Source organism: Chamaea fasciata, unplaced genomic scaffold (genome assembly GCF_029207755.1).
Source record: "Chamaea fasciata isolate MVZ Bird 193981 ecotype frontalis unplaced genomic scaffold, bChaFas1.0.hap1 SCAF_5, whole genome shotgun sequence".
Classification (NCBI taxonomy): Eukaryota; Metazoa; Chordata; class Aves; order Passeriformes; family Sylviidae; genus Chamaea; species Chamaea fasciata.
The window spans coordinates 35,836,007-35,849,804 of NW_027094090.1; the positions used below are offsets into that span (position 1 = coordinate 35,836,007).

The following is a 13,798-nucleotide window of genomic DNA, read 5'->3' on the forward strand; positions in this document are numbered from 1 at the left end:
GCAGTGTGCCAAACTAAAAATCTATATGAAATTGACTATTTCTAGTAAGGCACGTCATAGTGTGCCTTAAATAGCATGAAAACCTAAAAACCTAAATCCATAATGATAAAATAAAACCATCCATGGTATTATTGTGACTGAAAAGATGAAGCCAGGTGGTAAATTGAGCCAGGAAAATTAAAAATCTAATATTTCTTTCTGGTTCAAAAAGTGACACTACCCTAACCACCTTACATTTCAGGTACCAGCTCTTATCACCATGTAAAACAGAAACACTGCCATCTGCCTTGGTTTGAAGAACATTGTATGACTTAATAAAGGGATGTAAATACTCGTGTTAGTTCAAGGTCCTCCATGAAATGGGACAGATAACATGATGCAAATGAAGAGGAACATACACCAATAGGTAAATATGGAACCAAATGAACACAGCACATAAATAACCTCCTGCTGTATGTACAAAAGGCCTCTATAGTGATAAATCTTAAGGCATGCACCATTCTCCAAGGCTAGCTGAGATAAAAGGACAAATGAGGTGTCCTACAAGGAGGAAAGGATCCTTCTGCTCAGATCACTGGGCAACTGCTGTACTGCTCTCCAGTAGAACAGCCTCAGGGCTGCAAGGTTGCACACTTGCCCACTGAAGTCTTTCAATGTAAGGATTTCAACACATTCAATGAAGAATTTCTTAGCCCAATAGCCAGAAAAAGAATTCCCACCCTGCACAGGATCTTTGTCTTCTCCAGTCTGAACTCAGAATTGTACTTACTGCCTTCTAGGAACCTATCCTTCATCCATAGGCAGGAAAGGAAAAAACATGCTACAGTCAGCTACAAACTATTGTATTCTCTGTTGCTGTGCTTTTTACTTTGGCTCTGTATTCGACTTGCCTTAATATTTAAATTAGCTGCTACCTTTGCTAGTGCAAGATCTGTTAACACTTCTGGTTTAAATTCTGTTTTGGCTGGGACAATGGGACAACTGATCATTTCAGGATTAAGCATAATTTTCCATTGTTGAATGTTTTAGCCACACTTTTTAAAAATAATTTTATTGAGTTTAAGTTTACAAAACAGAAATAGCAGTGAATAGTTTAGATAAACAGCTTTCTACAATCCTATATTTTAACCCCAAATTTCACATAAAGTCTAAAATCTGTCATTCTGTAAGTAATGATGTTAAATATATAAATACACTTAATATATATAAAAATATTTATCTGCTGTGCATTCTTAACATATGAATTGTTACACTTTTTGTGTGCTAAGAATATACAACACAACATATAAATGTTTTTACCTCCAGGTAATATTTCATAAAGATATCTTTTATACTGGTAAACCTTAGGCTTGAGCATCATCACATCTTATATCATAGCCAAAAGATCAGGGGTTTTTCCTGAGTATCAGGAAGACAAATTCAAGAGAACACTCTGCTGAGATCCCTGAGAGAATTTGTTTATTGCCTTGATGAAAGCCGAAGACCGTTAATGGCTGTACCATGGATGTCGCTTCAAGTGGCTGGGACATTATGGTGACATGTTAGAACCTGCAGGAAATCTTCCAGTCCCAATGGCCTTTTGGGACAGTAACAGCACCTCCCAGAGACATCACCAAACAGACTCTTGTTTTTCTTCCTCCCTTTATGGAGAACAAGAGACCTGGGAGAAACATGAAGAGGAAAAGACTGTACAGCCTAGTTTAAATGTACAAAGATAGGAATTATCCATATCCGTTCCTACAAAATCCTTCTTTTAATCTTCAAGCTACTTGACTTTCAAAAAATCTTTAAGTAAAACTGTGTAGAAGTACATTAAGTATTTTAAAGAAAGCCACTAGCTCAACAAATGTATTCATGCAAAGTAACATACAGAGGATGACTTTTGCAGTTGAACCCTTACTACTAATTAATCTATATCTGTCTAACTTCAGGTATCTTGTGCAAGCTGGTAAGTCCTCAACAGAAAATGAAGAAACATACTTTTGGCTTTCTAGAACAACAACAAAAAAAGAAGTGTATAAAAGCTTCAAGTTACATAAATACTGTTTCACTGCACTTATAAAAAATACAAAGTTACAGACATGGGCAAAAGACAGATAGAACTTCTGGGGAAAGAGGTCTCCTGGACACACATTGTGACACAGAATGAAAAATCCTCTTCCTGGAGAATTTTTCTCTTTGGGCACTTCTTACAGGCACTTCATGCTTTCAACCACTGTTGTTATTATCTTAGGACAAGGTGATGCTTGGTGAAAAGTTTCACAGCAGCCTCACAGGCCAAAACATCCTGGTCTGTTTAATTAGCCAGACAGCAGATTCCTATTTTTATTATTTCAAATAAAACACTTGAGTTCCAGTACAAGGTTGTTCTGCAGCTCAGATTATACCAGATTATGGTCCAGAGGCGAAAACAGGTTTTATAAACTGGGTAGAATATAAAAGCATGTATTTTGCTGGCCTTTTCATTAGGCTCTCATTTCAGACTTAATTTTAGATTCAAAGAGAGTATAGCAGAAAACCTTTAACTAATGTTCTCCAACATGTATTGAGTAGCCTGACCAACAATTTAGTCACCAGTCTAAACAGGAACTGGGCTGCGAATGGGTTCTTAAACTTGCAGCTAGTCTCAAATCTAGAGTTTGTGGCCAACTTTGTTCACACTGAAAACTGATTTGGAGGAAAACAGTTTTAAAAGCCTTGCCATCCTCACCTTTGCCTCACTCAGTCACAGACACAGAGGACAAAGGCAAGCTTGTATACTATCTGAGGAGCACCTCTGGCAAGAAGCTGGGTGAGGGACATCTCAAGAGCTTTCGATGGCAGCCTCACTGTGAACTCAGTTTCCCTCAGCAGCCAGTCTCCTTTCGAAAATTGTTGCCTGTTGGCAACCCCGTGATTTAACTGTGTGGTGAGGGAAGAGAGTGGATCCTCATCATAGACCAGGACCATGGTCTGCAGCTGGGACCGCCAACCAACTAAATAAAGCCACAGAGGTTAGATCTCCCTACCAGCCTACTAGGGCACCAAAGCCTTTGTTCCATCACCTCAGAGACCCACCCCTCACCCCATGGCCTCAGGACCATACCCCCACTTCCATAACCACCTGTTCTCCCACCTTCTAGAAATGTCCACCGAGTGCATCCCTGTCCTGAGGGGGGATTCCCCCTCAAGAAGAAGGGACTGAGAGGGCACCTCATAAATGTGTATAAACACCCAATGGGCAGGAGGGAGTGCCAAGAAAGGGAAGGTAGGCTTTTCTCAGTGGTGCCAACCACGGCAACGGGCAGAAGTTGGCCAATGTTCTCATGCACTGTGTGACTCTTGGGGTGTCTTGTGCAAGGCCAGAATTTGGTCTCGATGATCCTGATGGGTCCCTTCCGACTGAGCTTATTCTATGGTTGTACGATTGTATAATGCACAGGAAGTTCCACCTTATTATGAGGAAGAGCTTCTTTACCGAGCTGGTGATCACTCATTGGAACAGATTGCGGAGTCTCCCTCACTGGAGGTATTCAGGAGCCACCTGGATGCAATCCTGTGCCATGTGCTCTGGGATGACTGCTTGAGCAGGGTGGTTGGCCCAATTCCGTCCCCTCCAGCCTGACCCACTCGGTGAACGTGAGATGCAAGCCCGAGGCGAGCGCCGAGTCGCGGCTCGCTCTGAGGGCAGGCGGAGGGCGGCGTTCCCCGCTCCCTCCTCCCGCCTGCCCGCCGGGCCCCCGCCCGCCCCGCCCGCCCGCTCTCTCGCACGGCGGCGCGGGCAGGGCCCGCTGCGCTACGGCGGGCAAGGCTGGGGCGGCGTCAGCGGGCGCGCGGTGCCGGCTCCAGGGCTTTAAAGCAGCGTGTAAGCTGAGATGCTACCACAGACAGCGGCGCGGCGGCGGCGGCCGCAGGAGCTCCTCGAGCCCAGACGGGCGCCCGCCTTTCGCCCCCGCCGCGCCCCGGGGCAGGAGAGCGGCCGCCCCGCGGCTCTAGGTACCCCCCGGGCCCCATGGCGACGACCCGCGCTGCCCGCGCCCTCCCGCTGCTGCTGCTGCTGCTGCTGTGCCCGCCGGGGCTGCGGCGGGGGGCGCGGGGCGGCGGGCAGCGCCCGCGGGGCTGTCCGGCGCCGTGCCGCTGCGAGCTGGACGGAGTGCTGCTCCGCGCCGACTGCTCCGACCGCGGCCTCACCGCCGTGCCCGCCGACCTCAGCGTCTTCACCTCCTACCTGTAAGTGCGGGCGGGCCGGGCAGGGCGCACCGGCGGCGGGAGGGCTCGGGCCGGCCCCCGGCACTGACAGGAGGCGCTCCGTGCCCGGAGAGAACACCAGACTTCAAATAAGTTTCTAATCGCTTTTTAATCAGCGGACGCCTTGTAAAGCGTTTATAGGTATCTGGCTATCGCGGTGCCCGGTCCGGCGCCCGGAGGATCGCTGTGTGATGTGCCGTTTGCGGGGTAATTAAAAGCGATTGCAACAGTAGAAACTCGATGCGATCCGCCGGGACGTTATCTTCACCTTTGCTTCCCGGGACAGGGCTTTGAACTGCGGCCGCTGCTGCTTTAATCGTTAACAGATCTCCCCTCGGGGGGAGCAAAGACAGTGAATGAAGCGCGCTCCCGGGAGGCGGGCAGCGCTCGGGGGCCGCAGTGCCTGTGTCCAGACACAGGTGCCCGTGTCCAGCTCCGGCTGGGGCGGCGCACCCCGCCCCTCGGGAGGCTCCCCCGGGCCTCGCAGTGCCCGCCTGACAGGGCATCCCCGCCGGCACGGGCTGCGGTGCTTGCGAACTGCGCTGCGTCTGGGGCGCGCTGAGTTACAGCGTGTAGAGACAGAGCCGGAGAGAACGGAGAAACTTTCTATTGGCAAAAAAACCCACCCAAAACTGTGGTGAAACTTCCTTTGTTTCCTTATTTTTGGCTCAATGTTCGTCCTTTAGCTTCTCGTGATTTAGTGTGTTGAAAGTGCTGGTGCTCTAAGTGTTCCTTTGGTGTTCTCCTTACCGATTCCGTAGTTTTTTGTGGTTGCATGACCAGTAGGTTGTTAATTTACTGCTTATCCTTCGATCCCAGCATAAAGTATGTCTGGTTTTGAACGTGTTTGTCCAGTCTCTGTACTTTGACATGCTGTTAACGTGCTTGCTACTATAGTTACTGTGAAGATGCTTTCACGGCATTATGTGTCTGGGGTACTAAAGTATTCATTCTGAGCACACCTCTCTGTTAATACCATACTTCAAAGAACATAAAACATGTCTTACATCTAAAAGAATAGAGTAAAGTAAGCTAGAAATGGATTTCTCTGAGAGGTATCAACATGACAACATAGGCAAGGTGGAAATTAAGTGCAACCAACCAATTCTAAGTATATAATAGGGGAAAGCCTAACTTAAAGAAAATGGCATACATTTATAAAGAGGGTTAGCAGCTGAAAGACTTTTTAAAGTATTATGCATGTAAATACTATCCTGAAATTTTTCTTAAGATCAGTTTTAACTTACTTTATCAGAAACATTTCAAAGTCAAAGCTATTGATAATGTTGGGAGGTAGGAGTCAGCAGTCAGCATTACTGAACAATCACTTACAGTAGAGCAAAACTTTGGCTATGTGTAATAAAGATACAGTCTTTAAGACACATACAAAAGTAGCCGGTCAGGATTTTGGGTTTACATAAGATACAATGTTTACTGGTGCTTTGGAAAGCCATAAGCAGAAAGGTAGATAGTGATGGTATAAAGGCATACTTGAGCTGTGCACATCCTGTGTTAACAAGTAGAGACCATAAATTCCTCACTGCTTGGAGGGATGCTAAAACCAGAAAAACATGAGAGAATCTACTGTTTGACTGTTTTATGAAGAAAAAGAGAACATGTGTGTTGATGTCAAATACCATTGCTCGGGTTCTGCCTCTGGTAACCTGCTTTTTGGGAGTATTGTGATCTAGTCTGCCCTTTTGTTTTTAAATCCTTCTGTTCTTCAGAAGGAATGTCTTTCTCCAGTCAAAAATCCTCTGTTGTGCGGTAACATACACCCTGAAGTGAAAAAATGTTATTTGGGCAGGCAGACTTTTAAATGACCAGGACTGCGTGCAGGCAGTATAAAGTATAAAACACTAGTTCATACACGTAGGCAGCTACACTTACTGTTTTCCAAATTTACAAGGCTGCTATCCTTGGATTGATTAATTATTGCCTAATTATGCAGAATTGTAGCTCCTGCCTGCCTTCTGTAAAGAACTGTCAAGTCTCGTTCTCTGTAGATGGCTAAGCAATGGCAAATTTTAAAACATGCCTGCTTGTTACAGGCATGTTTGTCTCCCTGAGCTTGGTAATGGCCAATCAGCTGCTTCTTGGTTATTCTTCTTTCTGTTTTGTTTTTTTTTTACCCCAAAAACCCAAAAATGTGTTTTTCTGCTGTGACAATTTTTACCTCAGATCAAAGCATGAGATTAAAATCGTGTTCTCATATTTAATCTCTTTCCAGAAAAAAAAACAGTCTTTTTCAATCAGTTCTGTTCTTGCACCATAGATATATCTGACCAAAACCAGTATGTAGTACTGCCTTGGATCGAGTTTGAGGTTTTAAAGCTTTGGGTTTTTTTTCTAAAATTCTCAACTTTTTATCTTCACTTAATGCTCACATAGGAGGAAAAGGTAACTGTTTTCTTGGTGTACACTGGAGATGGTGTGAAAAACTGAAATGCTGAGTCCATTAACGGTTTGTTTTATTTTGAGACAAAAGTCTATAGAGCATGATATATTATGGTGACTGGATTTTGCATGTGCCATCATTTTTTTTATGATGGTGCTCTTGCAGCAGAGCTAAATGTACTCTACAGATGGACCTGCCACAATTTTCTCTATTCTCCTTTATAATCCTAAGCAGCAATTCTTGCCTCCCATCAAAAATATTTTTATTTATGATTATGTGTCTGCTGCCATGAACTGTTAGACTTTTTAAGAGCAGGCAAGGAGACTCCATGAGTTTCTTTCCATTCCTTTTTCTTCATTTACTTTTAGGCTAAGTAACATATTTGGTGTATTCAATGCAACTCCTGTTGACATAAATGAGAATTCCATGTGCTGATGAAGGGCAGTGCTGAGTCTCTGTTTCAAATTAGGAACAGGTCACTTTCCTATCAGTTCACAGTGGAAAGAAGAAGCCAGAATCTACAGGTCTTTTGCACATGGGACCCTCATTAATTTTCAAACCAAACCCATGAGTTAGTGAAATATTATTACCTTTTGCTGTGATGTGGAAAACTGAAATGGAGAAGGGCTTGCTCAAAGTTAGAGGTAAAGTTTATGACAAAGCCAGCCATTAAAGGAATCCTAACTCCGTTGTTTAACCACAGGCTTGTCCTACTTTACCTAAATAATTACTCCTTAAAAATTGTGTAAAATCTGGAAACTCCTATTCAAGAATATTTAGTATGACAAGTAATGAAAACAGATTTTCTTTTCAATTTCCTACAATGACAATTTAGAAGACAGCACTTACAGATTTTTAGGGTTTTTGTTTTGGGCCTGGACAATGCAAAAAAATAAATTTACTACAACTGCCAGGGCTGTCTGACAATTCGTATGCTGTGTTTGTGATCAAAATCTGTCAATGATAAGCTGAATGTTTGCAAGATGTTAATATCAGAGATTGACAGAGTCATGCGTGAATACAAATCTAAATGTTGCAGCATGTTGCCTTTTACATTATAGTTTACTTTAAAAGTTTAAATTTAAGTACATTGTAAATATGTATGCTGACACTTGGTGAGATACGAATCATATAATTTTTAATTTTTCATGAAAATCATTTATTAAGAAAAACTATTTCTCAAAACTTTGATAACATTTTTTGTATTACAGTAGAACCTATGAAGAAGAAATCATTGCATATTATAAGGTTTCAAACCTATCAATCGTCAAGCAAATTTTAACCTTCCACTTCATTCATTGCTGTACTAATGTATTTGATGACAGCTATTCCTGTAGAGCACTGTCAAAAAAGATTCTGAAAGTGTTTAAGACTACCAAACATAAAAAAGTGAAAAGAAAAAAAATTGTGATGAACCTGGATAAAAAGATTGCTTAATGTTTTGGAGGTAAAGAAGTATGTTCCCAGAAATTAACAATGCTTCTGAAATAAGAAATAAAGTCGTTTCTGTGTCAGGAATACCCCAAATCATTAAGACCAGTCCTTTGGGGTAAATTTGCATCCTTTTAGTCATTCTGATCTCACAGTGGAAATTCAGGTCGTCTCTATCTTCATCAGAGGTATTTTGGGAATGACCATGGTTTTTCTAAGAGATCAAACAGCAGCATATCTTCTTATGAAGAAGTGAGACTTAGAAAGTCTCACACCTTCCAGATCCCTTGACAAGATTTAGAAGTTAGGTATTTCATGAAATGTCTGTCTTTTCTTAGAAAGTACTTCTTTACATGGCTACAAACTTTATAGACCTTAAATTAGCTGATTGTCATGTGGTTTCAGTTAGTAATCTGAATCTTATGCTGGTTGAGGATGAAGGTGAATCCAGGTTCTGGATTCAGAATTTAGTGCTAAATCTCCATCTTGAAAAGGAAACATAACATTTCGTCTCTACTCATGGCTGCACATATGCAAAGGTGAAATATACCCGCAGATAAATTAGAGGTAAACAAAAACTGAAGAAGTAACAAACTATGTAAAGTATCATGTTTGCCAGTTTTCAAGAGATTTGCTTTAAATTTCAAAACAGAGTGTGTCAAGTCAAAGTCAGTTTTTTTGAGAAAAATTTGGATTGAAAATGTATTTTGAAATATCATTCTTCTCACTTGAGAATACAGTGTTAAAAATAACTCTTTACACCGCTTCCTAAAGAGCCTTTTGCTGCTCAGAAAGGAAAAAAAGGCTCTCACACATTACCTCTCTCCTTAAGCATTTTCTCTGTGGAAACACTGCATAAATTGACAGGGAAAAGGAAGCTGTTTTTAAACTGGGTGAATATAAGGCGCTGACAGAGTGAAGGCACCTTCACTTTGGTTGGTATCTCAAGTGCACAGGACAATTGGCTGGGCAGAGGGAGTCTGACTCCAACTGAGAACGCGTGCACCGGCCTGACCTTCCCAGTCAGCATGCCAGCGGAGATTAGACTTCCCTCAAGTGCTCCCTTGTTAACCCAGTCTTTTCTGCAATGCCATTTGTCTTTCAAATGCTTAAAATTGCTACCAATCTTTCAGTAGTCCAGATCACTTTATTCTCTTTGTTGGCCAAGATAATATTTCATCTGCATGCACTGCTTTCTTAATTCTCTGTTGGCTACTTAAATGGTCATGATTAATACAATTTATGGTGTTTTCCCTGACTTCCTTACTTGAACTGTCCAGCAGATCTGATTCTTTTCCCAGTAAAAATCATGGTAAATAAGGTGTGGTTCCTTTGGCTCTAAGTAAACTGATTGAAGGCAGAACATGATGTGGTGTTTTTGACATACCAGAACAGCTTTAGACTTCAGTTAGAGGAAAATACCTTAACATCTTTAAAAAAAATAAGATGTGATCAAAGCATGCTCACTCCTCAGAGATTTAGCAATTCATGTGGCAAATCCACATGCTATATGCTCTGTTTGCTGAGAAAACCTGAAGTTCTCCTGTACAATTTTACTGATCAGATGAGAGAATTTATCACCTGGAGAACCATAAAAGAAATAAATGTGGCTGGGGAGAGGCAGGGCCTGAAATGAGGTTGCTGACACTTGTTGAAGGAGTGCTACCTTCTTCTACTTCTTGGAATTGAGGTTTAAATAAAAAATATACAAAGATAGTAAACTATTTCAACTGTATAGGCTGGTAACTCATGGTACCCCTGACTTAGTCCTAGTGCTTCTTCTTCCTGAGAGTCTGCAGGCAGTATCTGGTAATTTTTGAATTAGAGACCTTAGAATGTGTATTAAAGAAGCAGCAGCTACCAAATAGAAATACTGTCCTGGAATGTCTTTGCCATGTAGATGAAAAAGACCTCTAGCCAGTTCGTATTATACTAAGCATCAGCAATCCCTCGATCTCTAAGCAGTAATGAAATGGGATTGCAATGCAAGTTCCCAGGAACTGGTGCAGTTTTATCCGGCTTCGCTTGGACAGTGCATTCTGTAGCACCTCCCAGTTTTATTCTTTTCCTGTTGTACTGATTTTTAGCTATGACCTTTGGGTTTTAGGGGCTGTGGCCACAGCACTGAGGTCATTCCCTGGAAGGACAAGTTATATTTTCATGTCTAGTCACTGCTGCAAAAAATAATTAATCTGAAGTGTAGTGTTATCCAGCAATGATAGTTATAATAATCGGCCACTCCCAAACTGGGATTTTATTGGTAACAAATGGGCTCTTAGTTTGAGTCCAATTGTATGATTTGGCTTCAGTCCTGCAAATACTTATCCAGATACTTAACTTTAGTGTCAAGAATGGTTCCACTGAAATCACGTGTGCAAATGTTTGTTGATCAAGGCCTTTAATAATTCTAAAACAATTATCCCTCTCCCAGGTATCAGCTCATTTTTGGGGAATAGTTTCATTAAGCAGTTCTGTACCACTGTCTCATTGCACAACCTAAAGCATTATGTATATCATAAATCATTTAATAAAATTGTTTTTCAAAAATTTTCAAAATCTTAGACTGATTTGAATATTTAGTTTTATCGGGAATGCACCATCTCCCAGCAGTATTAAATTATGTAGTTGCAATGAAATAATTTTAAGGACATATTTTGATTAAAAAATGCTAACTTTTTGTATTATATTTCAGAAGTATAGTTGATTTTGTACAGTTGATATAATATTGTGTGCATGGAGATGTCTGTGTATAGACAGATGTTGGACAAATTTTAAAAACTATCTGAGTCTAAAGCAGCACAAACAACTACAATTCCCACCACACAAAATCTCTCTCCTTTTTTAATGATACTTGATTAAAAGTTTTCTTTTTTATTGAGAGTAACCATGCCTAGTGAAATTACTAAACTTAAGCATTAAATACTTAAGTAATGCAGAACTATTTTTTGGATTGGGACGTAATGTGCATGATTGTAAATGAACTTAACCCTTTTCTTTTTGTGCTTGTTTCATGCAGATTTTCCCATGAAAAGTGTACAATCATTTGATGCTGATATTTATGAAAGGGAAGTAGGAGGTAAAAGAGCAAAGCTGGTGTTTGGTACTACTACTTGTCTTCTTTTTTTTTTTTTTCCTGGTAATTCCTTTACCTAACAGTTCAGCCTGCTTTGTTTGACGACAGAACAGTTAAATCACTGATATCGCCCAGAAATAGGACTTTCCTAGCCCTTGTTTCTGCAGCAGTAGGCATCTTATGATGCCAGTTATACCATGTCTTCTGGATCCTGTGATAATAAAAATGCTAGTGTAAGTGAATGAAAGAACAGATGTGAGATGATGTCAGCATCAAGGGAAGTGTAGCTGCACTGATTTGGCATTCACTGAGTTTGTAAATGAGTCTCTGTGTACCCTGAGGGGAGGAGAAGGTCATGGCTGGCAAAGGAAGCAAGTAAGATAAGACAAAACTCTCTCTCATCCACAATTGAAAGTTACCTGTACCTGCACCACCTTGATGACTAACTTGCCTTTGAGCTTGATCCTTAATCGGCTTGGTGTGGAGGCTGCCTCAGAAATTAAATATTTCTCCTGTTGGTCTCGCATTTGATGAGGCTGCATTTATGTTTGTAGTGGAGGGTGAGATCAAGTTGTCCAGTGCCCAGAAATAAGATTCATCCTTATGAAGGCATAGAAACCATAGCTTTTTAAACGCCCTAATTCATAGTGATTGTCATTTTGGAAGCATGGCAATAGGGCAGAAACTGCTTTTGGGAACGAGGTCTGTGATCTGTTAGCCATAACTGAGATTCAGGTAGAGAGACCTTTAAGTTATGCTCCTGGATGTAGTAACTTACAGATTCAAGTAAATCACGCATCTTTTCCCTAGTCTTACACCATATATGGGGTGACTGGGACAACTACCTACATCTGAATGGGACTAATTTGGTGGTGGCTGAAAAAAGCTGGAGATCTGAAGATTAAGAATACTTAATTAGGTGCTAATTATGACTATGACATGGTAAAATAAGGGAGGTCCCAAGGTATTTCCTTCTCTTCACAGAGAGTATGTGAAGTATGTCTACCATTCAATTTTGCTCCTGACTGTCCATGTGATCTGAACTCTGTGATATGTAAGATTCTTTTTGGAATGAGTAAAGTCTATGCAGGCATCTGAGAGCAATATTTGACCTGCTGACAAGGAAATACAGGATCCGTATACTTGGTGCAATATGGAAGTGTTGCCTGCACTTGTGCTGAAGTTGTGCAAAGACAAGGATTTGGAAGCAGCCCAAAAGAGGTGCAGGTTCAACCTTGTGACCTGACAAGGGTCTCAGGGAGTACGTTCATGTCCTAGAGTGTCCCTGCATAAAGTCTCACTGTATTGACTGTAACCTGCAACAGGCACACACAATTACATGAAGGTTAACAAAGTGACAAAAAGTACATGGAGAGCAAAGACAGCAGGTGGCTTGGGAATCTGTCTCTATCAGTATCATAGAGTAGTGACATTTACCTCTCGTCAGGCGGCTCAACAGTTTTCAAACATTCTAAACCCTCAGGAGAAGTGGCACTCTAGTCTAGCACCAAATTCTAAATTCACAATTCACATTTGTGCCATGTGTGTGCAGTAAGATTTTGTAGCTTACAGTTACTGAGGCAGAGCTATTATCAGAAACATTTGTTTCTTTAGTGGAGGTAAGACCTTAGGATATGGTTGCAGTGGGGTGAAGAGTAAGGGTGTGCAGTAGTGCTGAAAGAAGTTTTTAAAATTTGAGTATGAGGCACTGTGGAAGAGTAATCGGTAGCAGGAAAAGGGTCTCACGTGGTCTTTTTTAAGCCTAGCACTGAAAAGGGGCAATATGAAAGCTCTTGATCAGAGAATAGCATCTGGGAAGACTGTAAATTCATCAGCATATGGAGGCTTCACTTTGTCTCGTACCTGTTGCCTGCACTTATGTAAAGTAGTGTGAACTGTCAAGTGCCAGAACTTTACTTCCTTTGGGCCAAGAAGAAGATGTGAAAAGAAAGACCAGAACAACCACTTTGCAACATACAAACAACCTGAAGGCCAGAGACAGTACAGAACGTCGTTAAACACATCCTTGAAATCTTGAGGTACATGTTTTTAGAATAAAAAATGTTTACTGATTATGCACTAGGATCTCAGAAATGCTTGTTAGCCCTCAGCCTTGATGAACGACACCTGGGCTAACCTCCTTTTTTTCTTATCAGAAACCCTGTCTGCTCCCAGGAACTAGTTCTGTCAAATGAGCTCCTGTTTTTTTACTGAACAGCCATGGAAACTTATTTTTCTTGCTCGAATGACAATCCAAGTGGAACAACAATTTTGTTATCAAAACTTTCAAAGAAAGTTACGTACCTGGATTGTGACCATGATGGAAAATAACTGTGACTAAAGCCAACACCTTTGCGACCCTATAAACAGCAGTCCTAAGTGAGACCCTTTGAGCTTCACCTGGTTCACAGCAGGCTGTGCCCAGGAATCTCCCTCCATGTGGGACACCTCTCAGACCCAGTCAGCTCTCAAGTTTGCTATACTTGGAGGATCACTGCAAATGCCACGCGTAGAACCTGGGTCAATATCCCCACTCCTTGAGGCTCAAACCTTCACCTGTAGAGAAGATGGAAAGGCATCTGATATGATCACTTAAATGAGAATTTTTCACAGATCTATACCTTGCACATGCTCCTGTAGGTGTTTGTGTGAGTGTGACTATGCTATAG

The 13,798-nt window shown here is 41.6% G+C and overlaps 1 protein-coding gene across 1 annotated transcript in view; it reads left to right on the top strand.

Moving 5' to 3' along the window:
- Positions 1 to 3,991: 3,991 nt before the first annotated feature.
- The window catches only part of LGR5 (leucine rich repeat containing G protein-coupled receptor 5), an 89,154-nt gene continuing 79,347 nt past the window's right edge, over positions 3,992 to 13,798 (top strand). Inside the window, exon 1 of the mRNA XM_066183248.1 lies at positions 3,992 to 4,209. Coding sequence (XP_066039345.1) covers positions 3,992 to 4,209 — 218 coding nt within the window. The remainder of the gene's footprint in view (positions 4,210 to 13,798) is intronic.